This window comes from Micropterus dolomieu, linkage group LG03, assembly GCF_021292245.1.
Source record: "Micropterus dolomieu isolate WLL.071019.BEF.003 ecotype Adirondacks linkage group LG03, ASM2129224v1, whole genome shotgun sequence".
NCBI classification, from domain to species: Eukaryota; Metazoa; Chordata; class Actinopteri; order Centrarchiformes; family Centrarchidae; genus Micropterus; species Micropterus dolomieu.
Window position 1 is genome coordinate 16,199,288 of NC_060152.1, and position 26,719 is coordinate 16,226,006.

The following is a 26,719-nucleotide window of genomic DNA, read 5'->3' on the forward strand; positions in this document are numbered from 1 at the left end:
AGGACTTGGCACCTGCACACAGTGCCAAAGCTACCAGTACCTGGTTTAAGGACCATGGTATCCCTGTTCTTAATTGGCCAGCAAACTCGCCTGACTTTCACCCTATAGAAAATCTATGGGGTATTGTGAAGAGGAAGATGCAATACGCCAGACCCAACAATGCAGAAGAGCTGAAGGCCACTATCAGAGCAACCTGGGCTCTCATAACACCTGAGCAGTGCCACAGACTGATCGACTCCATGCCACGCCGCATCGCTGCAGTAATTCAGGCAAAAGGAGCCCCAACTAAGTATTGAGTGCTGTACATGCTCATACTTTTCATGTTCATACTTTTCAGTTGGCCAACATTTCTAAAAATCCTTTTTTTGTATTGGTCTTAAGTAATATTCTAATTTTCTGAGATACTGAATTTGGGATTTTCATTAGTTGTCAATTTTGATCATCACAATTAAATGAAATAAACATTTGAAATATATCAGTCTGTGTGTAATGAATGAATATAATATCCAAGTTTCACTTTTTGAATGGAATTACTGAAATAAATCAACTTTTTGATGATATTCTAATTATATGACCAGCACCTGTAGATTGATGTGAGGTCATAAGGTGAACATGGCGGGGGGGGCATGAAAAATATGATTACTTTGGAAGGGTGCCATGGTTTTAAAAATGTTTGGGAACCACTGCTCTAATCATCTCCTTAAATAACACTCAAAACCTGAATTACTAATATGGGGCGGCTGTGGTTCAGGGCATAGAGCGGTTGTCCACTTATCAGACGGCTCTGGCTGTTGAAATGTGCTTGGGCAAGACACTGATCACCCAAAATTGATCCTGATGGTTGTTCCATCACTGTGTGAATGTGTATGAATGAGTTAATTTCCCTTACTGGTGGGCAGTTGGCACCTTGGCCTCGGCTCATCAGTGTATGAATGTGTGTGAGAGGGGTGAATGTGATCTAGTGTAAAGCACTTTGAGTGGTCGAAAAGACTAGAAAGGCGCAATATAAATACAGACCATTTACCATTTAATATGGACTCCTTGGTTTTGTTGTCCATTCTCTGTGTGCCATTCAGGCCCAAAATCACTCGGCTGGACTTCAGAAAGAGTCGACTCACGTTGGTCGTGGTGGAGGACGATGATCAGGTGTGTGTGTCCCGTGACAAACGTATCCCTGCATATGAACAAGCACAGGGACACACAAAAGGGGGCTAACAGTGTTTGCTTTTCTGACTGTGCAGGGTCGGGAGCAGGAGCATACGTTTTTGTTCCAGCTGGCCAGCGCCAAGACCTGCAAGCACCTGTGGAAGTGTGCCGTGGAGAGCCACGCCTTCTTCCGGCTACGCCAACCAACCACGGGCAAAGCCAGCCGCAGCGATTTCACACGACTCGGGTCCCGCTTCAGATTCAGGTAGCGTACAAGGTACAAGGTACAAGGTAGATTTATTTGTCACATTACAACAGGTAGTAAGGTGGAATTGAGTTTGTAACTCCCTTCTGCTAGGTAACAGACAAAATACAGTAACTACAATTACAAAAATAAAGTATGTCACAGATGCTCGGGAGATGGGTACCAATAATCCTCTGAGCAGCTTTTATCACCCGCTGCAAAGCCCTCTGGTCCTGGGCCGTACACATCTCATACCAGTTTGTGATGTTTCCAGTCAAGATGCTTTTTATTGCTCCTCTGTAAAAACTGACAAGAACTTGGCGTGGGAATTTGACCGTCTTAAGCTTCCTCAAGAAATATAATTGTTTCTGAGCTTTCTTCACCAGCGTGGAGATGTGAGATGACCATGTGAGGTTCTGTGATATTGATCCCAGGAACCTGAAACTGTTCACCTGCTGCACCTCAGCTCCACTGATGTAGAGAGGAGTGTGTGTCTTCATCTCCTTTTCCTAAAATCAACAATCAGTACCTTGGTTTTGCTGAGGTTGAGCAGGTTGTTCTCTGACAGACTCACGCCTGCTCTTCATACTCTGTAAAGTGTGTTACAGCCTGAAGAAGGACAATACAAGTTGGCTCGTAGTTGTGGCCAGCACTAAAACCAGCATATGGGGACTAGTGTGTCACACAAAACAGAGCCGTTGTATCTATGGTTACAGTGTATCTATGGTTACATGGATCTGTTCCTATGGCGACTGAGATTTATTATCAGAGATGGTTGAAAGCGAATTCTCACGCTCGAAGGGCACTTCCTGTCGTTTATTGGAGCAGCTGAACAAAGCAGCGTGAAGCCCATTTTACATTGGAGTCAGTGGATTAAAATCTCAAGTTACAGGTGGTGTGAGTAAAAACAGGAACAACTGTACAGCGTAATCCAGTATAATAAACACACCAGTGTCACTTATCTGTAACTTTTGATTTGACTTTTAATTTTAGAGTAAGTGTGTCATAGAAACAAATGAGCTTGAGATGCTTATAAAGAAAAGTAAAACATTTCTAGTAAGTAGAGTAGAAATATTAAATATGCATAACCCATGTAAATTCATATTAATTTTTTTTGTATTAAATTTAATGTTAAATTAATGTGTTTTCATACTTAAATTTGACTATACATAATTGTATACATTTTATATAATTTTACTTTACCTATGCTTTCCCATAAAACCACTCAAACTTAGAATGATGTCGTCTCATCAAAATGTATATGTATTACATTTTAGGAACAGTTTTCATGATGCTGGTACAGAAACAACTGTAAACTGTCAAAAGTTTAGATTTTAAACCCTTAAAGTAAGAATGAATTGTTTTAGATTTAATTTCTCAGCAGTGAATTCTAAACAAATGTCTTGTTTTTTTCACCCGATAACTAAAGTCAGACTGCAGTGTGGTCACTGTCACATAATAACTTTTATACTTTCACCTCCTTCTATGTCAGTGGTTCTCAAACTGGGGGGTAGGCCCCCCTGAGGGGGCATCAAACCACTGCAAAGGCAGCACAGATGACCAGGGGAAAATATAGAGTGGAACTAAGTTGAATGAACATGATTTATGTAGGGGGTTTAAAAAAACAACACTTTGCAGGCGGTATTTTGCTGACCTTTGCTGATCATTTCTTTTATTTCAATCAAATTCATCTGGGCTCCTTTTTAATTTGTTGCTCCCCCAATATTATTAATGATTGATAAGAATTCAATCCGTTTACGTGCGGTGGGGGGGCATGAACGGGGGCATTTGAAATGGGGTTCATGACAGAAAGAATTTGAGAACCACTGTTCTATGTGTTTGTGTCTCAGCGGTAAGACAGAGTATCAGGCCACTCACGGAGGCAGACTGAGGAGAGCCAGCACATTCGAGAGAAGGCCGAGCAAGAGATACCCCTCCCGCACACAGTCACTGGGCAAAGGTGAGTCTTATCAGCATACAAACATTGATGACTAACAGCACCCTTTTAGTCCATTATGGACCTGCACGTGTTATGACAAAGACTACACTCTGTTCATTGCATTTTAGAAAACTACAGAATTAATGTTGAAAATATAATATTTTCAGAGAAAGGGAGTTAGCCCAGTTACCCCAGGTTTTTTAATTAAGGCCTTGCTGTTACACATAGGTGTCACTTTTCTACTTGGTCAAAAGCACCTGCAGTACTCTTCGCTCCTCCATATTTCCGACCTTCTGTGAGCTACAGTAGCTTCACAGGCGCTCAAGCCTCTATCTCACCATAATCTATTATACATGAATAACCAGGGGCAGACTGCAAACTCTGTTTACTTCAGGACACCTTTTATTTATTGGATTTGGAACAGTCATTCAGCCATGCAATACAAACATTAATGGAGCTGAGCATCTGAGTAATAACATGTATGCAAAGGGTTTGGACTGAAAAACAGACTTACATTAGATAAACCCCTTTGAAAATAAATATACATGTGAATGAATATGAAGTGACAAACTATCCCATTTTCTTCTCCTCTGCTTTTCTTGTCTAACTGACATCATGTCTCGCTCTGTCAGCTGCTATTTCTCCAGCCAAGCCACATATCAGGTAAAACAGACCCACAAATATACAAAATATACACTTGCACAATCATATTACTGTACTTGTGAGGACATTCCATTTATTATTTTCATTCCTCATCCCCTAACCCATGACCTTAATCCACATAAAAGCCTGGGTAATCTGAACTCTAACACTAAAATACCCCCTTTGTAAAAGAAAAAAAAGAAGTAAAATAGTTACTTTGTAGGTTTTTTCACGCCTTTTATATATTTTGCTTGTTCAAAACACTCAAACACATAAAAATGTCTTCAGTGATTGTTGTCATTATTTTCCAGCTCTCATGCCAGCCCTGATCCTAGCCGACATCCAGTGAGTGACCTCAGATAACCCACTTTCTCACACACACACACACACACACACACACACACACACACACACACACACACACACACACACACACACACACACACACACACACACACAGGAGCCACTGATCTGGCTTCGCCGTTGTGACAAGATTTAATTTCAGCGTCTCTTCAATCCATTTCCTTTCCTCCCCGACAGTACCAGCACAACATTCCTCTTGGTCACGAGCCGTGGCATCCGCCCCACCCCGCTCTCACACCCCCAGTTTACCTGCAGCCGTCTGGACACACACCATCACACAGGTAAGACTTCTGACCACAGAGAGCAGGGTTTAGAGATTAAATTGCCGCAGGGTGATGATGCAAGTCTTAGAAGTCTTAATCAGAAATTTAACCGGGGGGGGGTAAGTTTCTATTTTTAGACAAAGTCACTCATCTGACACTCTTTGTTCGGTTCTTCACATTATGTTTTTTCATCACAGTTCATGTCACTCATATGTCTGTGTTTGTCTGCCTGTGTGTCTTGTGTACATCCATGCTCGTGTGTGGGTGATCCTTCATCTCCCTGTCATGTTCAGACCTTCTGCGAGTCAAATGTCCAGTGATCCTTCAGCCCCGCAGCGAACCAGCGGTGCCTTCCCAGGATCCATCAGTGTGGTTTACAGGGACAAGGTCATGACAGCACTTTGACCTCTGTTTGACCTGGGAACCCATTACAAACCCAGACTCTTAACACTGAGACTTGAATTGACTGGTGTCCCAAAGACAGAAGCTCTGCTGATGAAATGTGTCATCATCATCATCATCATCATCATCATCATCATCATCACCACCACCTCCGTCATCATCCATTTGTCACATCCTCTCATCTTGTGTTTCAGTGCACCTTTATGAAATATCCCCAAAAGGACAAAGGACCTTATCATATAGGTCACATGTTTTGGAACTGTGACACGTACCTCCCCAGGGGGGCTTGGGAGAGTTTAAGTGGGAGTCCAGAGGGAGAGACATGAGTCATATACTATGTGAGGTGAAAGGGACAGGTGCAGGACAGGTGTTCTGAAAACAACAGGAGGTTAGTTATTGTAGTTTGGCCCGATGATTTGGCCGGCTTATCAACACCCAGCTTTTGGGGGCATAAGAACACACAGATGTGATATAGATATCTTTTAGATCTAGTGTGAGTTACTCTTTCTGAGGATAGCATTATTTCCAATCTCATGGAAAAATATAAGCGCCTTATAACTCCAGAATGTGCCTGAGAATCACATTTTTAAGTTTTCTTTAGTATCAGAGTCATCCAGTGGTAGTTGTCTGTGCGCGTATGGATACACTGCAAACATGAACGGCTAATAGCTAATTTGGCGTCATTTTAAATGTGCCACTTTGCCTAAATGTAAACATGTATAGGCAAAAAATGGGGCTTAAGTTGTAGCCCACAGCTACTTTACTGACTCCATGATAACATCATGCTTCCAGCAAGATTATCCCAGATTATCTCCTAAATCAGAGTAAAATATATACATATATATATTTATATAAATATATATGTAATTATTATTATAATTATTTTTTTACTTAGTTACTCAGAATGTCCCAGTATTCAACATGGTTCTTATATTCCTCAAACACAGACACCCTCCTCTATCCATTCAAATACACACATACAGTGTCAGAAGCCAAGTAATAAAGATTTTATAGCTTTGTGCCTTTGTTTGCCTGTGGACATTTTCATGTACTCATGGTTGGTGTTTTAATGCCTCAATATGTTTACTAGTCAAATCTGCCTTGAAGACAAAATTTATCTTAATGCCATAGAAATCTCGTGACTGCTAATTTATCCAGATCACTTTAATTTGAATGAGATGAAGTGAGTGTTGAATGAGGTTATTCTGAACAGGTGGAAGGGTTCCAGTTAGGCACATACTGAATGCTGGTTTAGGGATTAAGCTGCTTTTAAATGTATAGTAGTGCAATGTGAAATCGAAGCATGAACTAGAATCCTGCGTGTGTGGTGTTGTGCTTTTAAAGTGCGATTTTTTTTTTTTTTAATAAACTTTATATTGTTATCGCATGTTATGGATTTGCTGAATCAAACAAGTGTTTACAGAAAATGTGGCCAATGTTGTGCTGTTATAGTGAGTTGCTTTTTACTCTGCAACATTTACTTGAATCACATGACGCCTTTAGGGATGTTGCCTTCAAATAAACAATGTTTCTAATTGCAAAAAATGTCTTCATTTTTTCATAACCTTACTGAATATGCTTTAATACCTTTAATCATGAAGCTAGAATGATTAGAAGTCAGCTGATTTATTTGGAATATTAAAAACCTAATATGCAGTTTAAGTGGCATTTTGTTTTGGGGGAATTTGTTTTGATTGCATGTGTCGTGTTCAGTTTCCCTCTAAGTGGTCCTGCCTCAGACCATCAGTTCAGCATCGAAGAGAATGAGACTTCCTATTCTGGAAAGATTCACCACCATCACCGTCGCCACACACACAGCCAGGAGACGCTCTGCCACACACACACCAAGAACAGTGAGTACTCTCAGCTTTACGAAGAGCTGACATAACAGTGTATCTGTCTGCAAAGCTGTGACACATCTAGAGTGTTGATGCTCTTTTCATGATCATTGCTGTGTTTGTCGGCATCCTGCGTTTTGTTTAAGGGTCAGCTCATCCACATACAAACCATACTTTCGCATTTAAAGGAAACATTCACAATTTTTCAAGTCAACAGTCAGGTGCCTGCATAAACACTGAAACAGGTTTTGCATGATGTAATCATTCCTTCTGTTCATACGGACCATAAAGAGATGCCTTCCCAATGCACTTCCAATGTAAAGTAAGTACTAAAAAGGCTGTAACTAACACCCACTTGAATTGTATTGGTCAGACCGCCAAAGTCTCAACTTAGCTTTTGATAAAGTAAAGCTTGAACAGGAGGAAGGATTGTACCTGACTTGACATACTTGAAAAATTGTAAACCAACCTATCCTTTAACCCCTGTGGTATCTAGCCATGCATGCACAACAGATTTCAAAATATGAGCTGCTTACTTCTGCCATCAAAATAAATACAGTGGAGATTAACGTGATATAATATTTTGTTGCAGAAATGTCTCAAGGTATAAAATAGTAAAAACTGTTAAAAATTATTTCTGTTTATTGCATACAAACATAATGTGGTTCATCACCTTTGTACTGGTGGCAGAAATCTCAGCTCTTTATAATTTTAATTAGTTTTTTTATGTACTAAAGTTTCAATAAAAATGTGCCACTGTGGATAAATCATTAGTGTAAAACCATTTACATACTAACTTTGCAGTCCAACCCACCCCGTGTGTCGTCAGTTATTCCCTAAGTAACCCAATGAGTCTGTTCACACTAAAGAACCAAAGGTGTCCATAAAATAGCATTGTCTACAGAATAACAAATGTAGCCTATATCACGTTTTCTCATTAATCTTTGTGTGTTAGAACGTCGAGCTCCTCCCTGCCCTGCAGATGAGCTGGACATCTCTCAGTCTCTGCTCAAAGCTCTGGAGTCAGACAGTGATTCTCCCCCCTGGCCCTCGCTGCATGTCAACATGGACAACAAGGTCAGACACTTTCCATACACGGTGTTGTCTCATTCTGCACACAATAAGATCTTGCCTGAGTTTCTTAACCTTCTTCACTGTTCCTCTGCCAGGGAGAGGAGAAGCAGCTGTCTGAAAAGTCTCTACACCCTCCTTCCTCCCCTGCGATGCTCCCTGACCACCTTAAGTGTAACATCCTCAAGGCCCAGATGGAGGCAGCTTTCAGGGTGACTACCAAAGTTCACTTCCAACTAATCATATAAGTTAGTACTGTACAGCAGTGGTGGAAGAAGTATTCAGTAGCACTACCACACTGTGAAAATAATCCACTACAAGTAAGATTCCTGCACTGAAATGCCTTTAAAGTTTGTCAGTATTTTCAGCAAAATGCATTTAAAGTACCAAAAGTAAAACTACTCATTATGTAGAAAAATGGGTCCTGTCAGTGTTTTACTATGTATGCTGTTTTGGGATAAATATTACTGCTGAGTTAATATGTTGTATTTTACTGTTGTATATGTTTAAGGTGTGCTAATTTTAATTACTTTATATACTGTTGGAAATACTCAAGTAAAGTACCTCAAATCTGTACTTAATTACAATACTTGAGTAAATGTACTTTACATTCCACCACTGCTGTATGTAACTAACAGCAGTATCCTCCTCTTCTCCATGATGAATAAGGAAGCTCCAGTGACGCCTAGAGGGAAGAATTCAAATGAGACCCTCAATGACAGGTCAGTGCCTTCACCCAATCTTCACATGCTTGCACATGTTTATGAACATGTGTACTTAACACTAAATCTCCATGTGATGACTCTGGTCTTCAGGTATCAGAGCTCATCCCAAGACTCGGCTGCATCCAGTTTGACTGCAGACAAGACGCCACATCGACAAGACCGCAACCTGACGCCCGAGAGTGTGCAGTCCAAAGTCAACACAAGCACCACCCGCAGAAAACGACTGGTCAGACAATTCAGCTTGTGAGTACACTTGACCTTTGATTACTGTTGAAGCACCAAAGGGGAAATTGCAGTCTGGAAACGAATACTCACGTGGGGTCCTTGAAGCGAAAGCAATGCTATCTCTGCTCTTTGAAAGTGACATTTTGTTCAGAACAGTCTGTGGGTCATGTAAGTCATTCAGTCTCTCTCAATTTATTGCTTGTCAGTAACCATGAAGATGAAGATAATCTCCCAGAAGCACTTGCAGCCATCTCCTCCCAGAGTACAGGAAAGTCAGGATCCACCAGCTCATTGGACAAACAGATCCAGCCGTCCATATACCCGCAGGTAAAACTTAAAAATAAAACACTAAGAATGCATGTTTGCTTAATGTACAACACTCCACTTATGCGGGATTAATTCAGCCACTCAGCATTACCTGTAAGTAAACAGAGGAATGTCTGTGTCTGTGTGCATACATTACATTGTACACATTGATGTGTATTCCAGGTGGATAATATGCCAGCACTGGAGCTGAGTAGTCCATGCTGTCCCTCTCCTTTGCCTTCTCCCCATCTCTCCCCTTCTTACTACCGTAGCTCCATTCCTCACCTGGTCCCTTACCTTGCTGCGCATAACGACAGGTAACGCCACAGTTCGCCATGTTCTCTGTGGCACATTTATTTTGCTTAGCCTTCCACAAGTGACAAATTATATGTCGATCAATCTCTTGATTATTTTCTAGATTAATCATTTGGTCTTTAAAATGCCTGTTATGATTCCCCACAGCCCAAGGTGACTTCTTCAAATGTCTTGTTTTGTTTGACCAAGAGACCAAAACATAATACCAAGATATTCAGTTTATATATGTAGAACTATATATATATATATATATATGTATATGACAAAGAAAAAGCATTAAATCTTCACATTTCAGATGCTGGAACACGCAAATGTTTGGCATTTTTGCTTTTGATAAACCAATTATCAAAATAATTGCCAGATTCCTCTTTCCATCGTTTCCTATCTTACTCTTTCATTGTCCAATAAAAGACAAATGCCAAAAAATATTTCTATCTATTTTGGTACAAGCACTGTTGGTCAAGCATTTCTAAATGCATTTCTTCTAAACGTATTGTTTTGATATTATTTTAGATAATTTTGGAAACTCATGTCTGTTTATATATCTTAACTAAATATTGTGTATATAATGTTAGGTCTACTTTTATACCATGTAACAGTTCTGCGCTACAAAGTTAACACACATATTGAGTTAATAAGAGAATTGGACTTTATGTCATATTTTTACCATTTAAAAATGTGTAATTTGGGGAGAAAAGGCAGCATGTAAATTTGGTAGAACTACACAACAGAAGTAAAAACCAAACTGAGCACTTAAGCTTGCACTCTGGCTACAGCTAACTGCTAAGATAACCTACCCAGTGTTTCCTGTAACTGACTAATCAATTTTGACACTCCAACATCTTTGTAATTGAATCTGTGAAATCACATAAAAAAGACGGTAGCTAAACTGAATCAACAACAACAACTGGGAAAAAAGTAACACCAGACAAACTGCTAAAAGCTAACTAGCCTAGCTTAACAGAGTAGCAGTGGCCACCATCTCTGACTCTAGAGGAATTCATGTGATTTGATGACGTTAAGCTACCTTTAAATCACATATTTAAATGTATTTAATTACCAAATTGTTTCATTAAACTATCTCATTAATTCAAAAGTACAAGAAAGGTTAAGAAAAATCTAACTTATTGCATCTCCAAGCAATGTGCAGCTGGATCAGGGGCTTCTGAGTTTGAGGAAGGCAAACTTCCAACGGAAAAACAGAGACTGAGCTCACCGTTTGATTGGCAGAATTTAATTGTGCAAACAGAACAACATTTCAACATTACTGGGATGAAGAAACAGTAGTGTAAAAACATTAGTCTGTTTGCACAACTAAAGGCTGCAAATCAACTGCTCCAGTCTGTTTGTCCATTGGACACGAACATTGTTTGTATTCCTTATAGCCTTTAAATTGTCAAACATGAAGTGCAGTACCTGAAGGTCTTTTTAAGGTTTAATCATCAAAAATATTTTTTGATTTTTTTTCTGGACATATCACTCTTTGAAAAGGGGATTTAAATCTCATTGAGACTTTTACCTGGTTATGAAATGACTTGTAAATTATATCTTTAAATTTCTTATAACATGTGGTTTGTTTCTTTCTGTGTTTGTAGCGGAGAGGAAATGAGATTGGACCGAGAGAAGATACTAAGAGCGCTCCTGATGACAGAGCTCTGAGACCATGACCCTTGACCCCTGTGACATTATCGCCAGGTGCAGAAGACCTTGCATTAAGTGAGAAAAGTGGAAATGGTAACAGAAGACCCAAAGTACTGGCTGCAATCAACATATGTATATTCACACTCAGCTGCTGTAAATATATTTTTGCATAAAGGCAATTCTTATTGCTCAATTGTTATTTTAGAAAGACGGGTCTTTATAGTCATCAAACTAAAACTGTAAAAACTAAGTGAGATAAAACAAAATGGACTCGCTGGCTAACTGACTGACTCACACACACATACAGACAAGCTACAGATGTGACTGGTGCTGCGTGCATGATACATATATTACATGATAAAATATTCATCTGATTTGTTTTGGGGTCATGTTTAATTTTGGTCATGTTGATTTCATTAACGCTCTGTCTATGTTGATACCTAAACTGTGTTTCAGACAACGACTGTTGAAGAATAGATTTCTATACGTTAGAAAACAGTGGCTGAAGTGAAAGTTAGTTCACTTTCAATTCAGTTTGTTCAAAATGTAAATAGACAGTGTAATTAATATTATGATAACGGAGCAGGCATTGTAAATGCTTATATCCTTGTTGTATTTATATAATGTCAGATATTCATTTTGACATGCCAAAATATTTGCAGCATTTGAGTTGTAAGAAGCTTCCTGAACAGAGGGAAGTGAAGTTGAATTCCGACTAGGACATGTTGAGACTGGATTGTACTGCGAGCTACAGCCTCAATCTACCCACTAGAAGGAGACAAATCTGCAGACACAGCTCCTGTGGCAGCTGAACACACTGATCCTGTGTTGCCACGATGAACACATCATTGATGACTTTGCTATTTTTTACATGCATTTTGAGTTTTCATTACAGGTCAGAACTGATCTCACAAGTCATGTTCTTGGAAAATAGCTATAAGATAAGCAAACCCTGCTGCTCAACAACTTTATTTCAGCCCTTGTTTTGTCACAACCACATCTGGGACAGCGTATGTACTGGATATGTTGATTGTGTTGTTTCTGCCCTCGGCAGGTTCTTATTAAAGTCCACATTATAAGCTTTACAACTCTGTAGCAGCATCTTTGGTCTCTGCACTGACATGGGAATGTGGATCAACCTCGCCCTGCGTGTGTATGTAGGCCTCACCCACCCTTTGAGGGAATGTTGTTATAAAGGATATTACTGATTTATCTGCCTCTACACACCTATCAGGTACAGTACACTGAGTCAGCCTGTAATTGCACCTCTGTTGTGTCCTTCAGTGAACCACACACTAGATAATTCATCTTCAAGGCAAGGCACAGCAGAGAGGCTCTGGTATGATAATGTGATGCAAATGTATGTGGGCCTTGATAGAAATAATTATTTGGGCAGGTCAATAAACAAGACTTTTAAAACATAACCCATCACATCCTGCTTTAAATGTTTATATATAAAATATAATTTTGTATAAAAAATAATTGGGGTTGGGATGCAACAGCTATGTGGCTGCAGTGGGGATATATATATATCTATCTATCTATCTATCTAGATCTATATATCTATCTATCTATCTATCTAGATCTATATATCTATCTATCTATCTATCTAGATCTATATATCTATCTATCTATCTATCTAGATCTATATATCTATCTATCTATCTATCTAGATCTATATATCTATCTATCTATCTAGATCTATATATCTATCTATCTATCTAGATCTATATATCTATCTATCTATCTATCTATATATATATATATATATCTATCTATATATATATCTATATATATCTATCTATATATATATCTATATATATATAGATAGATAGATAGATAGATATATATAGATAGATATATATATATAGATATATATAGATATATATATATAGATATATATAGATATATATATAGATATATATATATAGATATATAGATAGATATATATATATAGATATAGATATATATATATATATATAGATATATATAGATATATATAGAGATATATATATATATATATATATATATATAGATATATATATATATAGATATATATATATAGATATGATATGATGTGACATATTTAACAAGCGTTATAATGCAGAATAAGTAAAGGCTAGGGGGAAAAGTGATGCGCTCTTTAGAGAGATAATGCTATATCCCTACTAACTATAAAGATCCACATTTACTGTTTCTCAAACCTGACATACTGGTCATTTAAATCGGATTACCATCCCTTTGGCAAAAAGAAAAAAAAAACATAATTCTTCCCTTTATCTGACCCCACTTTCTAATAATTTTTAAACAATCCCTGATATTCTTTGGATTATACATAATCAAAGATAAAATTACTTTCCTTTATTATAATTCTGTATGTCTAAAACTGTAATGTACTACACTTCAATTATTACGTACAAATGACAATTTTAACCTAACAGACATTTAAAATGAGCTAAAATGGTTGCACTTATGTCAGTTTGCACTTCACATGCAAAGAAACATATTTGACAAATGATGGAATACTAACTTCTTCAGAACTATCTGTAATCACACACTACACATATTATCCACTAAACTCTACCAACAAAGTGATAAACGTTAAGAGAAAAAAATATTTTGGGCTTTGTTGCATAGATACTACTGGTGTTGCTATGCCAGTTTATACAGTGTTTTTTGTGAGTGGGAGAATGAGTGAGTGTGTTTAAAAGGGATCAAGTTGGGTGGGGTGCACAAGATTGTATTACACAATGCCAAATCTGCCCTGAGGGGGTCTTACATGTTTTTGTGTGCCTTCCTTCTCTCTTCCCCCTTCCTGCACTCTCTATTCTTCACTTTTCCACCCTGTTAAAAAAAAGGGCCATCCTCTCAGATAATGCGTTTAGTGTGTCTGAGTGACAATAGATTCTTTGCCGTGGCTTGTGTGTGTGTGTATGTGGGAAACGCAGAGGTAATCACTGAGGACATTGTGAGGGAGTTCCCACAGTTTCACCTCCAGCCACATTCTGTCATCAGACAACTCCACCTGTGTGTTAGTGCTCCTGCACTTCACTCACATTCCCAAAGTACAGAAAAGCACGCAGCAAAATGAGGTGAAATGCTAAGAAGGCAAATAGTGAGATCAAACAGTTGAAGGCCGGCAGACTTCACATGTTATGTTTATTGTTTTTTCAACATGGCCACAGCAGGATATCCTGAGCAGGAAGTCCTACTGTAGGACGTGTATAAAGTAAAATGGAGCCCAAATACCAACTTTGAAGGGCTCAAATGGCAATTAAATTCACAAGATGTCAGGTGTCCTTCATTTCCTTTCCTTCTCAACATTCCATCTACTCTCTAAATGACATTAAGTTAAAAAGAGAAATGGCGAAGGGATTTCTGCAGGGAGACCCGTTTGCTCCATTTTATTCCCCAAGATCAGTGTAGATGGTGGAGAGAAGACAAGGAAAGTGTGATGGACTGATAAAATCTTTAAAGGTCTTATCGGAACCACGTCTGGTTCCTGAGATTCGCTCAGTAAGCTGAGAGCTTGTGACACGAGTCCTCTTGAAGAAAGCAACCTTGTGGTTACGTTACAGAGGATTGGGACTGCCCTCAGTTCAGATGTGAGTCCGAAACCAAAGGCAAGACAACATCGGCATGACTAAAACTTTGAAACAGACCCATATTGTGTACACAGAGGAAGAAAGGAGGGGGCTAATGAGTGTGAGATGTCACATTTTTGTAAAGTGAAGCCTGATACAAGGACCAGACTATTAGACAAGCTCACAGTGTAACATGCATTCAAAGATACTGCTATTATATTCATTAGTAGTCTTATTGATTAGCAGTGCATTGATATTTGGCATTATGTAAACATCTTAGTTTTACTACTAACTTCTTCATGCACTAAAGCTTCCAATACAATCACTGTGTACAGTATCAAATGTATATAAACACATAAAATGTAATGCATAAACAGATTAAGTATTAAGACGTATCAACACAGCCATGCATAATACTCATTTTCATCTCTTTCACACTTAAACACACTCAGACACACTTTCACTCTTGACAGAGAAGCTTAAGGAAAAGATTTAGCTCAGTTGCTTCTATGTCATTCTTCTCTAGTTTGGCTAGCAAATATATCATAGTGATTATAATATCATAACATGTTAAACAATCTCTATAAAGCTTTTAAAATACACACTGTGCAATATAAGACAAAACTGCTATTTTTGGCTAAGGCCACAATGATTTTGGTATAAAATACATTAATTTCAGTTCTTAAAGATATAAATAACACATCTAAAAGACTATTTAAAAAAAAACAAAAAACAATACATTACAAGTCTTTGACATGTATCAAATTGTCACATGACCTTTTGTATATTTGTGACCCTACAGCAGGGTCAGGTCCAGGTACTGCCCTGCCGGCTTGGTCATGAGAGCGGGGAGGGACATGAGAGAAGCATCACCTCCGCTGGACTGACCAATCAGACTGCTGCTCAGGAGAGAAACGGACTCCGCGGGATTCTGGTGGGGGGACAGGAAGGAGAGAGTAAGGAAAGGAAAGAGAGACATAAGAGTATTATCTCGTTGTAAAAGCATCACAAACCAGAGCCCTTACACCAGCACCAGATGTTACCCATCACCTTCTCAACCACCTAAAGGTTACACCTGTTATTATTATTATATTATTATTACCAATTATTACACAACACCACCAATTAACCGTTTGCTAAGCCCCGCCCCCATGAGTTACTGTTGCTACATGCTCCCTACACAGCACATTATATACAATATACAATAACTGTGGCAGAATTGTAATGCAGTTGTTAATATTTTGGGCCAATAGTTGAACCCAGAGAGTTTCATGCCGATCCAAGCCGTATGTATAGTTCTGTGTTTAAATTCTTTTTACCAATCTTTGTTCAGCTTTGTTGTCCTTGTTTTTAGCTTTGTGTAAAATGTTCTGTGTCAGTACATTGAGTCAAATACCTTGGCCAGTAAAATTGAAACTGATTTGGAGATGTAAGAGTATAAACTTCCCTAACCCAAAGAAAGAGCTAACGTTATAATAGGTGCTAGCAACTCTGCTATACTCGCACCTTGGCCCCCACGCAGTGAATGTTTCAGCTCTATAATAAATACATAATAAATTACAATTAGTTAGTTGAGAACAAGTCATTTTAAGTGGGTTACTTCTATAGGTACAGTATTAAGCTAGGTAGCCTGACATGGTAACAATTCCAGCTCACATTACAGCAAATAAATTGTGTTAAATCCAATCCTTACACTTTTACTGTTACGTTTTTGTTTGTGGAAAGTTGATAAAAAAAAAGATACAACAGTCCAAAAAAAGATACAACAGTCCAAACTAATGAGATACAGAGTACACAACTTATTAGAGACCCATTCACAATGTTATGGTATGGTGAGAAATCCAAAGCTTGACAGGCCTGCTGTGCCAAGTTGTGGTCGCTACGCTATGATTGGAAAATTGCTCTTCAGAGGTGGGGTTTAGCGAACGGTCAATTAGCCCTCTTGGCTATTGCTGTAATCCATAAATAACGTCTTGAGAGGACAGAAGTGTAGTAGCCAGTATTAGATAAAGCACACTTGAAGGTCCTGAAGTCGGTCAGAAAACAGCACTCGATCAAAACGATTCAAGAAAAAACCCAAGGATTGACCAAAATCCAAGAAATTTCCTTTAACCACTCAACCCAATCATATGTGTGTCCATTATTACTGCTGCGTGTGGTTAGTGGAAAATGTTGTTGTCATGTTGTAACCCCTGGTGATCAGTCAAGACCCAAGCCACAGCTACAATCCTTATCTAAACTAAATCCCCCCCCCCCCACTCAGTCTTCAGCCAATCCTTACCTGGCACCTGCCTCAGACACTTTAAATACACACCCATTCTTTGGGCTGCGTAAGCAATGTCCTGGCCGGGTCGTGAGCGTGCACAGGCCCATGGGCGTGCATGAGAGCATCCTCGGGGGTATACTGTGGTGTGAGGAAGGGGGAGGAATGACAGAGACAGGGGGCTGAGAGACAAGTAACCACAGACACTAACCTAAAGGCCACATGGACCTGTAAACTCCAGCATGGTGGTGAAAGAGGACTTTGTTCATGGGAGAAAAATACTGTACATTCTAAGTTCAAGTTTGTCTGTAATTTCGTTTAAACTCTTATTTATCATATCGCTGGGATTCTTCACTCACTTTCAAGTTTAAATAAGACTTGAGTTCCTCCCATTCAAGTCTAAGCAAGCAGCAGAGCATGTGTGACAGAAGAGGGAAAGCAGACAGGATAAACTAGTTAGATTGCCTCAAGGCAAACACAGTGGATGCCTGACAATACACACCCACAACAGAAGGAGGTTAGGATCCTACAGAGAGGTATGTGAACTCTGAAGAGGATTTATATGTATAGGAACTGTATTAATGAACAGTCATTATATTTGGTTAATTTGTAGAGAAGTGTCTCTTACCTGGTACCCCTGCACTGCATTAATGAGGTCTTTGACACCATTACTGTTGTAGGTCAGACCTGGCATGCGCACCAATCCCCCTGGGGACGAGAGGGATGAGGGGGAGGGGAAGAAACCTAAGGTGGTAGGTGAGCCAGGTGGACTGGAAAAAAAAAAAAAACAGAGAAGACTCAGGCAAACTGTTATCATGAAAATAATAAAACAAACTAAAAATCTTGAAGCTGCATGTTTCTCAGCAAATAAAGCATATATGAATCACAAGACTGAGAATAACTTTGGGCGTCGCCTATAAATGTTTTCTCAATGACAGAGGGCTAAACAGTGAGAAACAGAGGTCACTGATGTTTACCAAGTTCTCGGATACCATGATGTTCAGTTATTAACTACCCTTGGCCCAGCCTTTCACCTTGGCAAGATGCATTTTAACTCAAAGACGAGCTGTGCCTCTTTTTCCACTTTAAACAAGATTCTATTATGGGTGATTATGCACACAATGAAATCAACAACGCAAACAAAGATACACCAGATCTAATAAAAAAGAAACACTATACCAGGGTATTTTGTAAGTATTGCAGCCCAAAATGGAATTTGCAGCAATTTGCTCAAGAATTTATTCACAGTAAAAATGCGGGAATGTTTCACAAAATTGCAAGTCAGCGACAAAAAAGTAAGTTTTCAAAGGGCTCACCATATAACATGTAATTAGTTCCGGTGACTGTAAAGACTATCTCGAAATGATGAAATGATTTTGTGCACTCATGTTCTTCAAGTTACCATAACAATACCTGTGCAAACACAAGGCTCAGAAAATCAAACAAGTAAACAATACCAGTTTAGTTTCTTATTTGCTTACTCAGCGGCACACAGCCCGCAAGTAAGCGCCGTCTGACAGGCTCGATTCAGGGCAAGGAAGTTTGTTAGCTCTTAAGTCTATTCACAATAGTCCTGGAGTCATTTATTTTATATGAGAAAGTGTGATTGCCATGTACAGTGAATTAGCAAACACATATGATTTAACAATTTAAGCATCACTGTTTACCTTGGGTAGTAAGCTGTGTAGTTCATATACAGCTGAGCTGAAGCGGGGTAGTAGGCATGTCCTGGTGGCAGGTGCCGTGGGGTCAGCAACACCTGACCCATAGAAGGATAGAGGGCAGCTGCAGCCTCTGTAGGCATGACAGGCGGAGCAGGGGTGAAGGAGTAGGACGGTGGAGACAAACCTGGAGAGGAGAGAAAGAGAGGGACAAAATACTTAAAAACAGACAGTGACAGAAATAAAGGTCATGACGGTGAGGTCTGGTCATTGTTCGTTTTTGAGGGAGGCGCTCATGCAAACGTGCAAACAGTGACTCAGCACCTGACACATGTACAGTATGTATGTGTTGAAGAGTGAAATCTGTGCAGGATACTTTGCACCGGATGGCTCACTTTGAGTATTTGGCAGATCCGTAGCCAGGTGAGCAATTTTCAGGTGTGAACCACATGATTCTTTATATTATTAGTGTTTTGATGTGTGTTGTGATGTGCGTTAGATAACTTCCAAATATGTAACAAGCTTTTGCTTGACTCACAAAGTCAGGTGAATCAACATCAACAATCTTACTGTAATACTACTTTCCCAAAAGAATTCTAATTGGTGAATGCGTTGAGCCCTCTTTAAATCCAACATTCCTCTCAGAGCACGGAGCGATCATTAGGATCCCAGAAGTGGTTGTGGATTTATTCTGCATTAGTTATAAGAAGCCCCAATTTATTTATATAGCCCATCTTATTTTAAAATCAGTAGTTTTTGGTGTAACCGCCTGAACACTTACCCCCTTCCCAAAATATGTTTCTGGTTACAGACTAATTTTGTGGTTATATGGAAGGTAGGTACTTGCTGTGTATCTAACATGTATTTTGCTCAAGAAGCATATAGTACATGTAATCTTGTCTTAACATGACTTCACTACTACCCACACATCTCTAGCTTTGAAGCCCTTAAGCAGGGCCCTGAACCCCTAACTGCTTGGGGCACCTGATTACATGCCAGCTCCCTCACTCTGACATCTCTTTATATGTTAATGCATGTGTATAGGTCCTGTCTGTGCATGTGTGTATTTTGGACATGTGTAGGTATATTAACAACAGAGTGAAAAAAATGAAAGAATAAAAATTCATAGAGGGATTAATAAACAATGTCTTCTTATTTTTGAATCAGTGTGCTGTATACTTTATACACATCTGCACTTTATATCATACAACTCATACACAATAGACCACTTTTGAATGAATTGTGCCTCTTTTTGAAAACTAGGAGTGCATTAGTACACATTTATGGTGGAGCACTACAGACAGAGAACAAACCACAGTTCTACGCACCAGCGTTCAGCTCTGCCCACCTTTGCCACTGATTGGACAAGCACAGTAGACGCACACACCCGAGGTGTGCCACTCTATTGAGGCTAAATCCCACAACCACCACTACCAATCTGACAGCACTGGAGAATAGTAAGCCATTTTGCCATATCATAGGCTAGCTGTCTTGCTTACACTTCCAGTCCTTTCAGATCTTTATGAATTACCAAGCAGTGGTAAGGGAGTAAAATTAAGAATGGGTAACAAACATGCCGCTGAAGAAGATGGACTACAATCAGAAGATACACAGGTGAAAAGGTAGAATTAACAGTTAACATTTGCGGTTTCTCATTGCATGCAAATGGGTAATTTAATCACACTTAATTACAGAGAGCTACAGAACACACACACACACACACACACACACAGTTTTGAATCCTCTTGGTTTACCAGATACCCCTACCTCCCACAGTACTAGATTGGAGAAAACCCAGAAACCCTGCCCCCACGGCAGGAGCCCACCTACCCTGCAGTCCCGAAGCACCCCCAGCTCCCAGCAGCACTTACGTCTGGACTTACATGGCGGCGGGCTGAGCCCTGTCCCACTTCTGCTCCGGTTGTGTGTGTGTATGTGTGTGTGTGAGAGCGAGCCTCCCATCAGCACCAGGCCCATCTCCTCGGCGCTGCAGGGAAACACCTCCACGTAGCGGCTGTTGGCCCCACGCTGGCTGGACATCACATGCTTGTGGAGCCGCTGTGAGGCCTGAAGTGCCCGCTCTGCTGAGGTCATCTGGATGAAGCAGTCACCTGATGGACGCCCCTGGAAACAGTGACAGAAATTACACTGCAATGTTGTGCCAGAAAGCATGCGAGTTCATGGGTGTGTCAGTGCAGTTATTGCATGTACCTGCTGGTTTAGGACCATGTGCACACCATGTGGTCTGATATCGTGTGTAAACTCGCCCAGGAAGGTGAGGATGTCCTCTATGCTCGCTGTGTATGGCAGCCCCCTCAGCCTGAGGCAGTCCCTCATACCGCCAGGAGGGGGCAGGAGAGACACTGAGGGCAGCATTGATACAAGGGGAGCAGGGGCCACAGGGATCAGTGGGGCCGATGAGTACCGGTTCAACACCTAGTACACACACACACACACACACACACACATACCCACACACAGTTACAGATTACATATACTATGCCTGCAGCAAAGACAGCCAAGGAGGCAGAACTGATTTAAACAGAAACTAGTTTAGAAAGGTCTTTCTCCCCTGCCCTTGATAATTTTCAGGGGGAAAAAATTACACCATACTTGCAACAAACAGTTAAATTAAAAGATCAAAATAACGTATGCACACTGAGATACAAACAGTATAGGATGACACTGCACACACTTTGTACACACAACTAAGTCCACGTTGTGTTTAATTGTATATCGCAATGTCAGACAGAAGCTAGCTTGTTTGCATTTCTAGAGAGGACCAATAAAACTCTTTAGTCTGTCACACATAAAAGCATTAGGAGAAGCTTCTGCATAGATATGTATGTGGACTGTAAGCTTATCAGTCCACGAAGATAAGAAAATTAGTCCACGTGTTCATCTCACAAGAGAGGGAGAAAGACTGGGGAAGACTAACAAAAGAGGAAGAGAGACTAGTAATCTTTCACAGAGTATCTGTGTGTAGCCACATACTTATAGGAAAGACACACACATACACACACACACACACACACACACACACACACAATCTTGTGATACAGGTCTCCACCCATAAGCCGTACTCCAATAATTCCTACAACTAAGGACTAAAAGAAAAACAACCCCACATTGTCACGCTCTGCTGTGCGTGCGCACACACACAAACATATAATTCCTAAAACTCCTCTTTTTGCCCTAACAAAACAAAGAGTACAACAACAGACAGAACAAACCTTGACTCAAAATGAAGGGACACATATTGCCGTACCCACTCACTAAAAACAACAACTAAAAAACCCACCCACATCCACACAGGCACCTTGACTTACCTGTTGAACCTCTGCTGCTGTACTTTTGAACAGCTCAATATATCTTCTCCCCAGGATTTCTTTGTGTTTCCTCAGAGCAGACTGGGCATGTTCCTCACAGGCAAATAAGACAAAAGCATCGCCTGTGGGACGTCCATCCGGATATCGAACAAATAGGATGCCATCCTTCCCTCCACTGACTGGACACGTCTCTTTAAAGCCCTCCCCCGGGGAGAAGAAGGTCAGCACCTGCTCGTGTGTGGCGGTGAAAGGAAGACCTCGCATCCTCACAATGATCTGGTCCTCACGGGACAGGAATATTGCTACCTCGTTGGAGGTACCTGCGCACACAGGACACAGACACACATTTTTAACCTCAAGTAAATAAGCAGAAATTATCACTTTAGATTTCAACAGAATTATGTTTTCCTTCTGGGAGCGACACTTTGAGGTGGTTTGGAATGCTTTTCATGGCGTTTTTGGCTCTTTGATTCTATAATTGATAAGAATAAACTTGACTTATCCCTTCATGATTTTGAGTGATGTCTGGCCCTCTATTTTATGATGATCAACGTCAGCAGGCTTCAACATCCTAAAAAGCACTGTTAGCATTAATAAACAAATGGTATGACCATAACTGTAAAATTGGATGAAATTTGTGATTTTCCCTTAGAGATGAGTGGCTGAACATTTCTTTAGGCTGCGGATTTACGGATCCCAAAAATCAATATTAAAAAACACATGATAACAAACTCATTCAAAAACCCAAACACTGGGACATTTGGTTGTGTCATCGTCTTTCCATTCATGTTGTAGGCTGATTTTCATAACAGGAAACCAGAGCAGAACCACAAAGGCCATCAGGACTGAATTTGGTCTTCTATATTATTATTAATTATTTGTAAACTATATTGTTTACAAAATGTACAAAATGTCTAGGTTGCTGCTGGTAAGGTCAAATTCTGTATAGTACAAATGGTTTTATCTTCTCACCTCCTGCTATCTTCAGGAAGTCCTCTCCTGTTGCTTTGTAAACCTGCCATTAGAAGGGAACAAAACAGAAATTATTGTCACTACAGGTTTAGCTGCAATGAATGAAGGGAAAAGACATAGATGATTAGGTCTAGATAGTGTGGCTAATTCACTTAACTAGTACCGACTAGCAGGATTCAGACAGGTTACCTCTATGTATCTGTTGCCCATATGGTGTTTGTGTCTCTGCAGCGCCAGGTCTCTGTGTTCTTCACTGACAAAACGGACAAGAGCTTCTCCATTTCGTCTTCCCTGGGCATTCAGACACAATGCAGCCCCTCCTCTATACAACACAACATGTAGAGAATATAAACTTTATATAAACATCAGGTTTCTCTATTTAAGATGTGAAAATCGATACAATAATCCTCCATAAACGAGAGTGCCATTAATATAGCTTCAACATACTTAGCAATGTTGAGTCCTCTGAAGAAACGAGCAATGTCCTGGTCAGAAGACTGCCATGGCAAACCTCTGGCTCTGATCACTGTATTGTCGCACACTTTCTCCATCTTGCTGCTGCACACAAACACACACATCCAGACAGACATGAGCACAGCAGGAGTGGACTCGGAGTTGATTTCAGAGGCAGAGAACAAAAAGAGTGTTTATCTTGAGCAAACTTTACTTACCAAGTGCCAGTCTCAAACTTCTCACTAACTCTCTCCTGGTTAGAAAATATGTGGCCTGTAATGGGAACACAATGGAGTTTTTAAAAATCACAAATTAGAATACATCACTTAAATAAATTGGGGCACTTAATAATGGTATAAAGCCTTGGGGCAAAGTTGTAGAATATATTTTGGATTTATGAACTGAGGTCTAAGATGAATCTGCCAATTATTATCTCACTTATTGATATAATATGCCAGAAAAAAAAAGAGATGAAGTAACATATTCAGATGCCTAGTTTTATCCAACCAATAATCCATAATCCAAATATATTCCATTTATCATCATATAAGACTATTAAAGCAGCAAGTCCTCACATCAAACATCAAATAATTGCCATTTTTACTTAAAAGATAACTACTAATTAAAACTATTGATATATTTTCAGAACGGATTAATTTTCTGTTTCAGCTCTAATTTCCTTAATTATCATCTTAGCAGTGCTCTTGAAGTAACATACTCTTCTGACCTTTCCTGTAAACACATAGTAGGCCAATATGTCAAACTAACAAATTCCTAATTTTTGTCTCATTGTGTAAAATTATTTATGGTACTCACAAAATGGCTCAGAAAGCAGGGCAAGGACAATGCTGGCCATAATATGGACCTGCTGTACTGCTATTTCTGCAGGCAATATGGCTGATGGGTCTAGTGTGGCAGAGGGGTCCCACGTGGCGGGCATATCAACAGGTATACTAAGAGCTGGGGAGGGGGCTGTCAAGGAAAACAAACAAGGAACAGCCAAAAAACAGTCTAACACAGAGCAAAAAAGGTGTCATTATACATGTATGTGTGAGTGTCTGAGAAATGGGGAAAAATAGATAAATTGCAAAAGTGCAGAAAAAACACAATACAGCAAGCGAGGCAAGACACACACACACACCACACACACACACACACACCACACACACACACACACACACACACACACACACACACACACACACACACACACACACACACACACACACACACACACACACACACACACACACACACACACACACACACAGATGTTAGTTTTCCTGTTCCAGTGGGTGTGTGGGGTTTGCCCTGTTGACTAAATACACACTCGTTCACTGAGCGCTTAGTAAGGTGCTGTCATTGTTTCCCCTATTTGCATTTCAAAACCTTTACTCCTGCAGCCAACACCCCGTGGCTTATAAACTTCTAATATTTGCCTTGTTTTTGAGCGTCATATGTGCATCAAGCAAAGCATGCGGATAAATGACCAAATATTTTCTAAAATATCACGACTTAAACATTAAATGTGCATGTATCACATGTAAGAGTGTAGTTTACAGATATTCACTGGCACACCAAATGCAAACAGGTGACGCATTAAAGGATACACTCTGCCATGACGTGCGCATTCAAAGCCTTGAGGTCAGATGCAGGGAAGTGCTTCTTGAACTCTTTCCGAAGGTCAAAGAAAGAGTAGAAACAGTCTGGGACCAGGATGTTCTGGAACAGGAAGGAATTAAAAGAAAGGATGTGAACATGTGGCACATCAACAGTTGCCATTTTATTGCCATTATATAGCTGTTTGTTCAAGCCAGTAGAGCAATCTCTGTGCAACACATATCACAGTTACATGTGGGAGAATTTCACCAGCTTCATTGTCTGTGTGGTGTTTTATGCGCGGTATGTGCATGGGCGTGTGTCATTAGACAGGTTTGCATGAGTGGCTACTGGAGATCAACTTTCACCATATTACATTAAATGCAACCTGCACAGTGCTGTCACGGCGCATCCCTTTGTGATTGTGTGAGCGCTGAAGGTTCCTGCAGCCGTGAGCGAACATCCGCCCTGGCTGCAAGGCATTCACCCGACCAGCTCGCTCACCTTGCTTGCAGCCTCAGGATGAATCACTTGACGGATGTGGAGCTGCCCGTCTGTACACAAACACAGCGACGTGCCTGCGCCCGCGCTGTTCACCTCGTTTGTCAGTTGTAGATAAAACTGCAAAGACAGGCGTCAAACTCTTAGAAAAGAAACCAAATCTAACCCCAACTCCAGCAGAAATAACTACATAATAAAAGACTAAAGTGCTTATTTCTAGTGACTTTAGAGAGGCAATTACCTGGTTTAATGCTGTCTCAAGACTTGTGTCTGTAAAGACACAATCTGCTCTGGATCCATTCTCCTCTTTCACCACATCCTCCTCCTCTTTTTCCTCTGTCAAGTCTGAGAGGTCAGGTTTAATGAGGAGCTCATTCACCTTGCCCAACTGGTTCAGAGAAGAAAAAAAAAACATGTCAGTCTTGAAACAGAAGCCTACATAGAAACTCACAGGTTGTGAGCGGATATAACAGGGGTTAAATGGTTGTTATAGTTCTTTATTACATGTATATTATCAGTTTAAATATCTTACAGTGTAAACATCATTATAATAAGATATTTGTCCTCCAATTATACTGAATAACTTTGGGTTGTATATTGAACTGATAGATGTTTAGAACTGATGTGTATAGACAGGAAACCTACAAAATCTCTCCTCACTCACAATTTTATTTAAAAATTAACAGATATCTTAACATTATATATGGCTTTCGCTTGTATTTGAGTCTATTTCCGACTGGAGTTCAGTTTACCTGCCCACACCTTTAATCACAACTGTATTTCCTGCTATAGAATAACAATACTTAGCTGTAATATGTGATTTAATGTAAGCTTTTACCTTTTTGTTCTGTACATCCACCAGCTGCCAAACCAACTGCACGAGCTCCTTCTCGTCAGATCCCAGCAGCTCTCCGCTCGCGCCAGATGTGGCGGTGAAAGCCACCACCAGGTAATCTACCTGCGCCGTCATCTGAACACAAACACAGCCAAAGAAAACTAATCTAATACTGCACGAAACTAAAGGTGAGTTAACTGAAGACACGCCGGAGAAAAGACACGCGCGGGGACCGAGAGGTAAACACCTTTACTTTGACACCTGAGCGCAAAGGTAAGCTCCGTAAATCCAAGTTTCGTCGCGTGTGAGATTTTACGTGAAAGCTCCCGCAGTCACCATCGCTGAGTAATGGCTGAAAGTTCCCAGTTTTTGTAGTGCAGCTACCTGTGTGACCACGTGACT

At 40.0% G+C, this 26,719-nt stretch overlaps 2 protein-coding genes across 5 annotated transcripts in view; one reads left to right on the plus strand and one right to left on the minus strand.

The window, feature by feature from the left end:
* Positions 1-11,465, plus strand: part of epb41l4b (erythrocyte membrane protein band 4.1 like 4B) — a 19,768-nt gene extending 8,303 nt beyond the window's left edge. Inside the window, exons 10-23 of the mRNA XM_046044337.1 lie at positions 1,077-1,146; positions 1,242-1,411; positions 3,241-3,350; positions 3,962-3,992; positions 4,283-4,316; positions 4,512-4,615; positions 6,713-6,852; positions 7,793-7,914; positions 8,007-8,132; positions 8,578-8,630; positions 8,724-8,876; positions 9,065-9,185; positions 9,348-9,481; positions 11,075-11,465. Coding sequence (XP_045900293.1) covers positions 1,077-1,146; positions 1,242-1,411; positions 3,241-3,350; positions 3,962-3,992; positions 4,283-4,316; positions 4,512-4,615; positions 6,713-6,852; positions 7,793-7,914; positions 8,007-8,132; positions 8,578-8,630; positions 8,724-8,876; positions 9,065-9,185; positions 9,348-9,481; positions 11,075-11,138 — 1,432 coding nt within the window. The 3' untranslated portion in view covers positions 11,139-11,465. The remainder of the gene's footprint in view (positions 1-1,076; positions 1,147-1,241; positions 1,412-3,240; positions 3,351-3,961; positions 3,993-4,282; positions 4,317-4,511; positions 4,616-6,712; positions 6,853-7,792; positions 7,915-8,006; positions 8,133-8,577; positions 8,631-8,723; positions 8,877-9,064; positions 9,186-9,347; positions 9,482-11,074) is intronic.
* A 2,797-nt stretch (positions 11,466-14,262) lies between these two features.
* Positions 14,263-26,638, minus strand: esrp1 (epithelial splicing regulatory protein 1). 4 transcript variants are annotated; one of them, XM_046045072.1, is made up of 16 exons: positions 26,321-26,638; positions 25,724-25,870; positions 25,486-25,602; positions 24,993-25,104; positions 24,199-24,342; positions 23,601-23,655; positions 23,377-23,487; positions 23,119-23,251; positions 22,930-22,972; positions 21,958-22,277; positions 20,840-21,064; positions 20,500-20,752; positions 18,635-18,815; positions 17,596-17,737; positions 17,019-17,108; positions 14,263-15,635 (listed from the first exon to the last, which is right to left on the minus strand). In XM_046045072.1, the coding sequence occupies exons 1-16, from the start codon at positions 26,450-26,452 to the stop codon at positions 15,501-15,503; spliced, it is 2,340 nt and encodes a 779-aa protein (XP_045901028.1). In that variant the 5' UTR covers positions 26,453-26,638; the 3' UTR covers positions 14,263-15,500. The 4 variants fall into 4 exon arrangements, with proteins under 4 accessions (XP_045901028.1, XP_045901025.1, XP_045901024.1 ...); XM_046045070.1 differs by having other exon boundaries at positions 15,501-15,635; positions 16,986-17,108; XM_046045069.1 differs by lacking the exon at positions 17,019-17,108 and having other exon boundaries at positions 20,512-20,752.
* Positions 26,639-26,719: the final 81 nt, after the last annotated feature.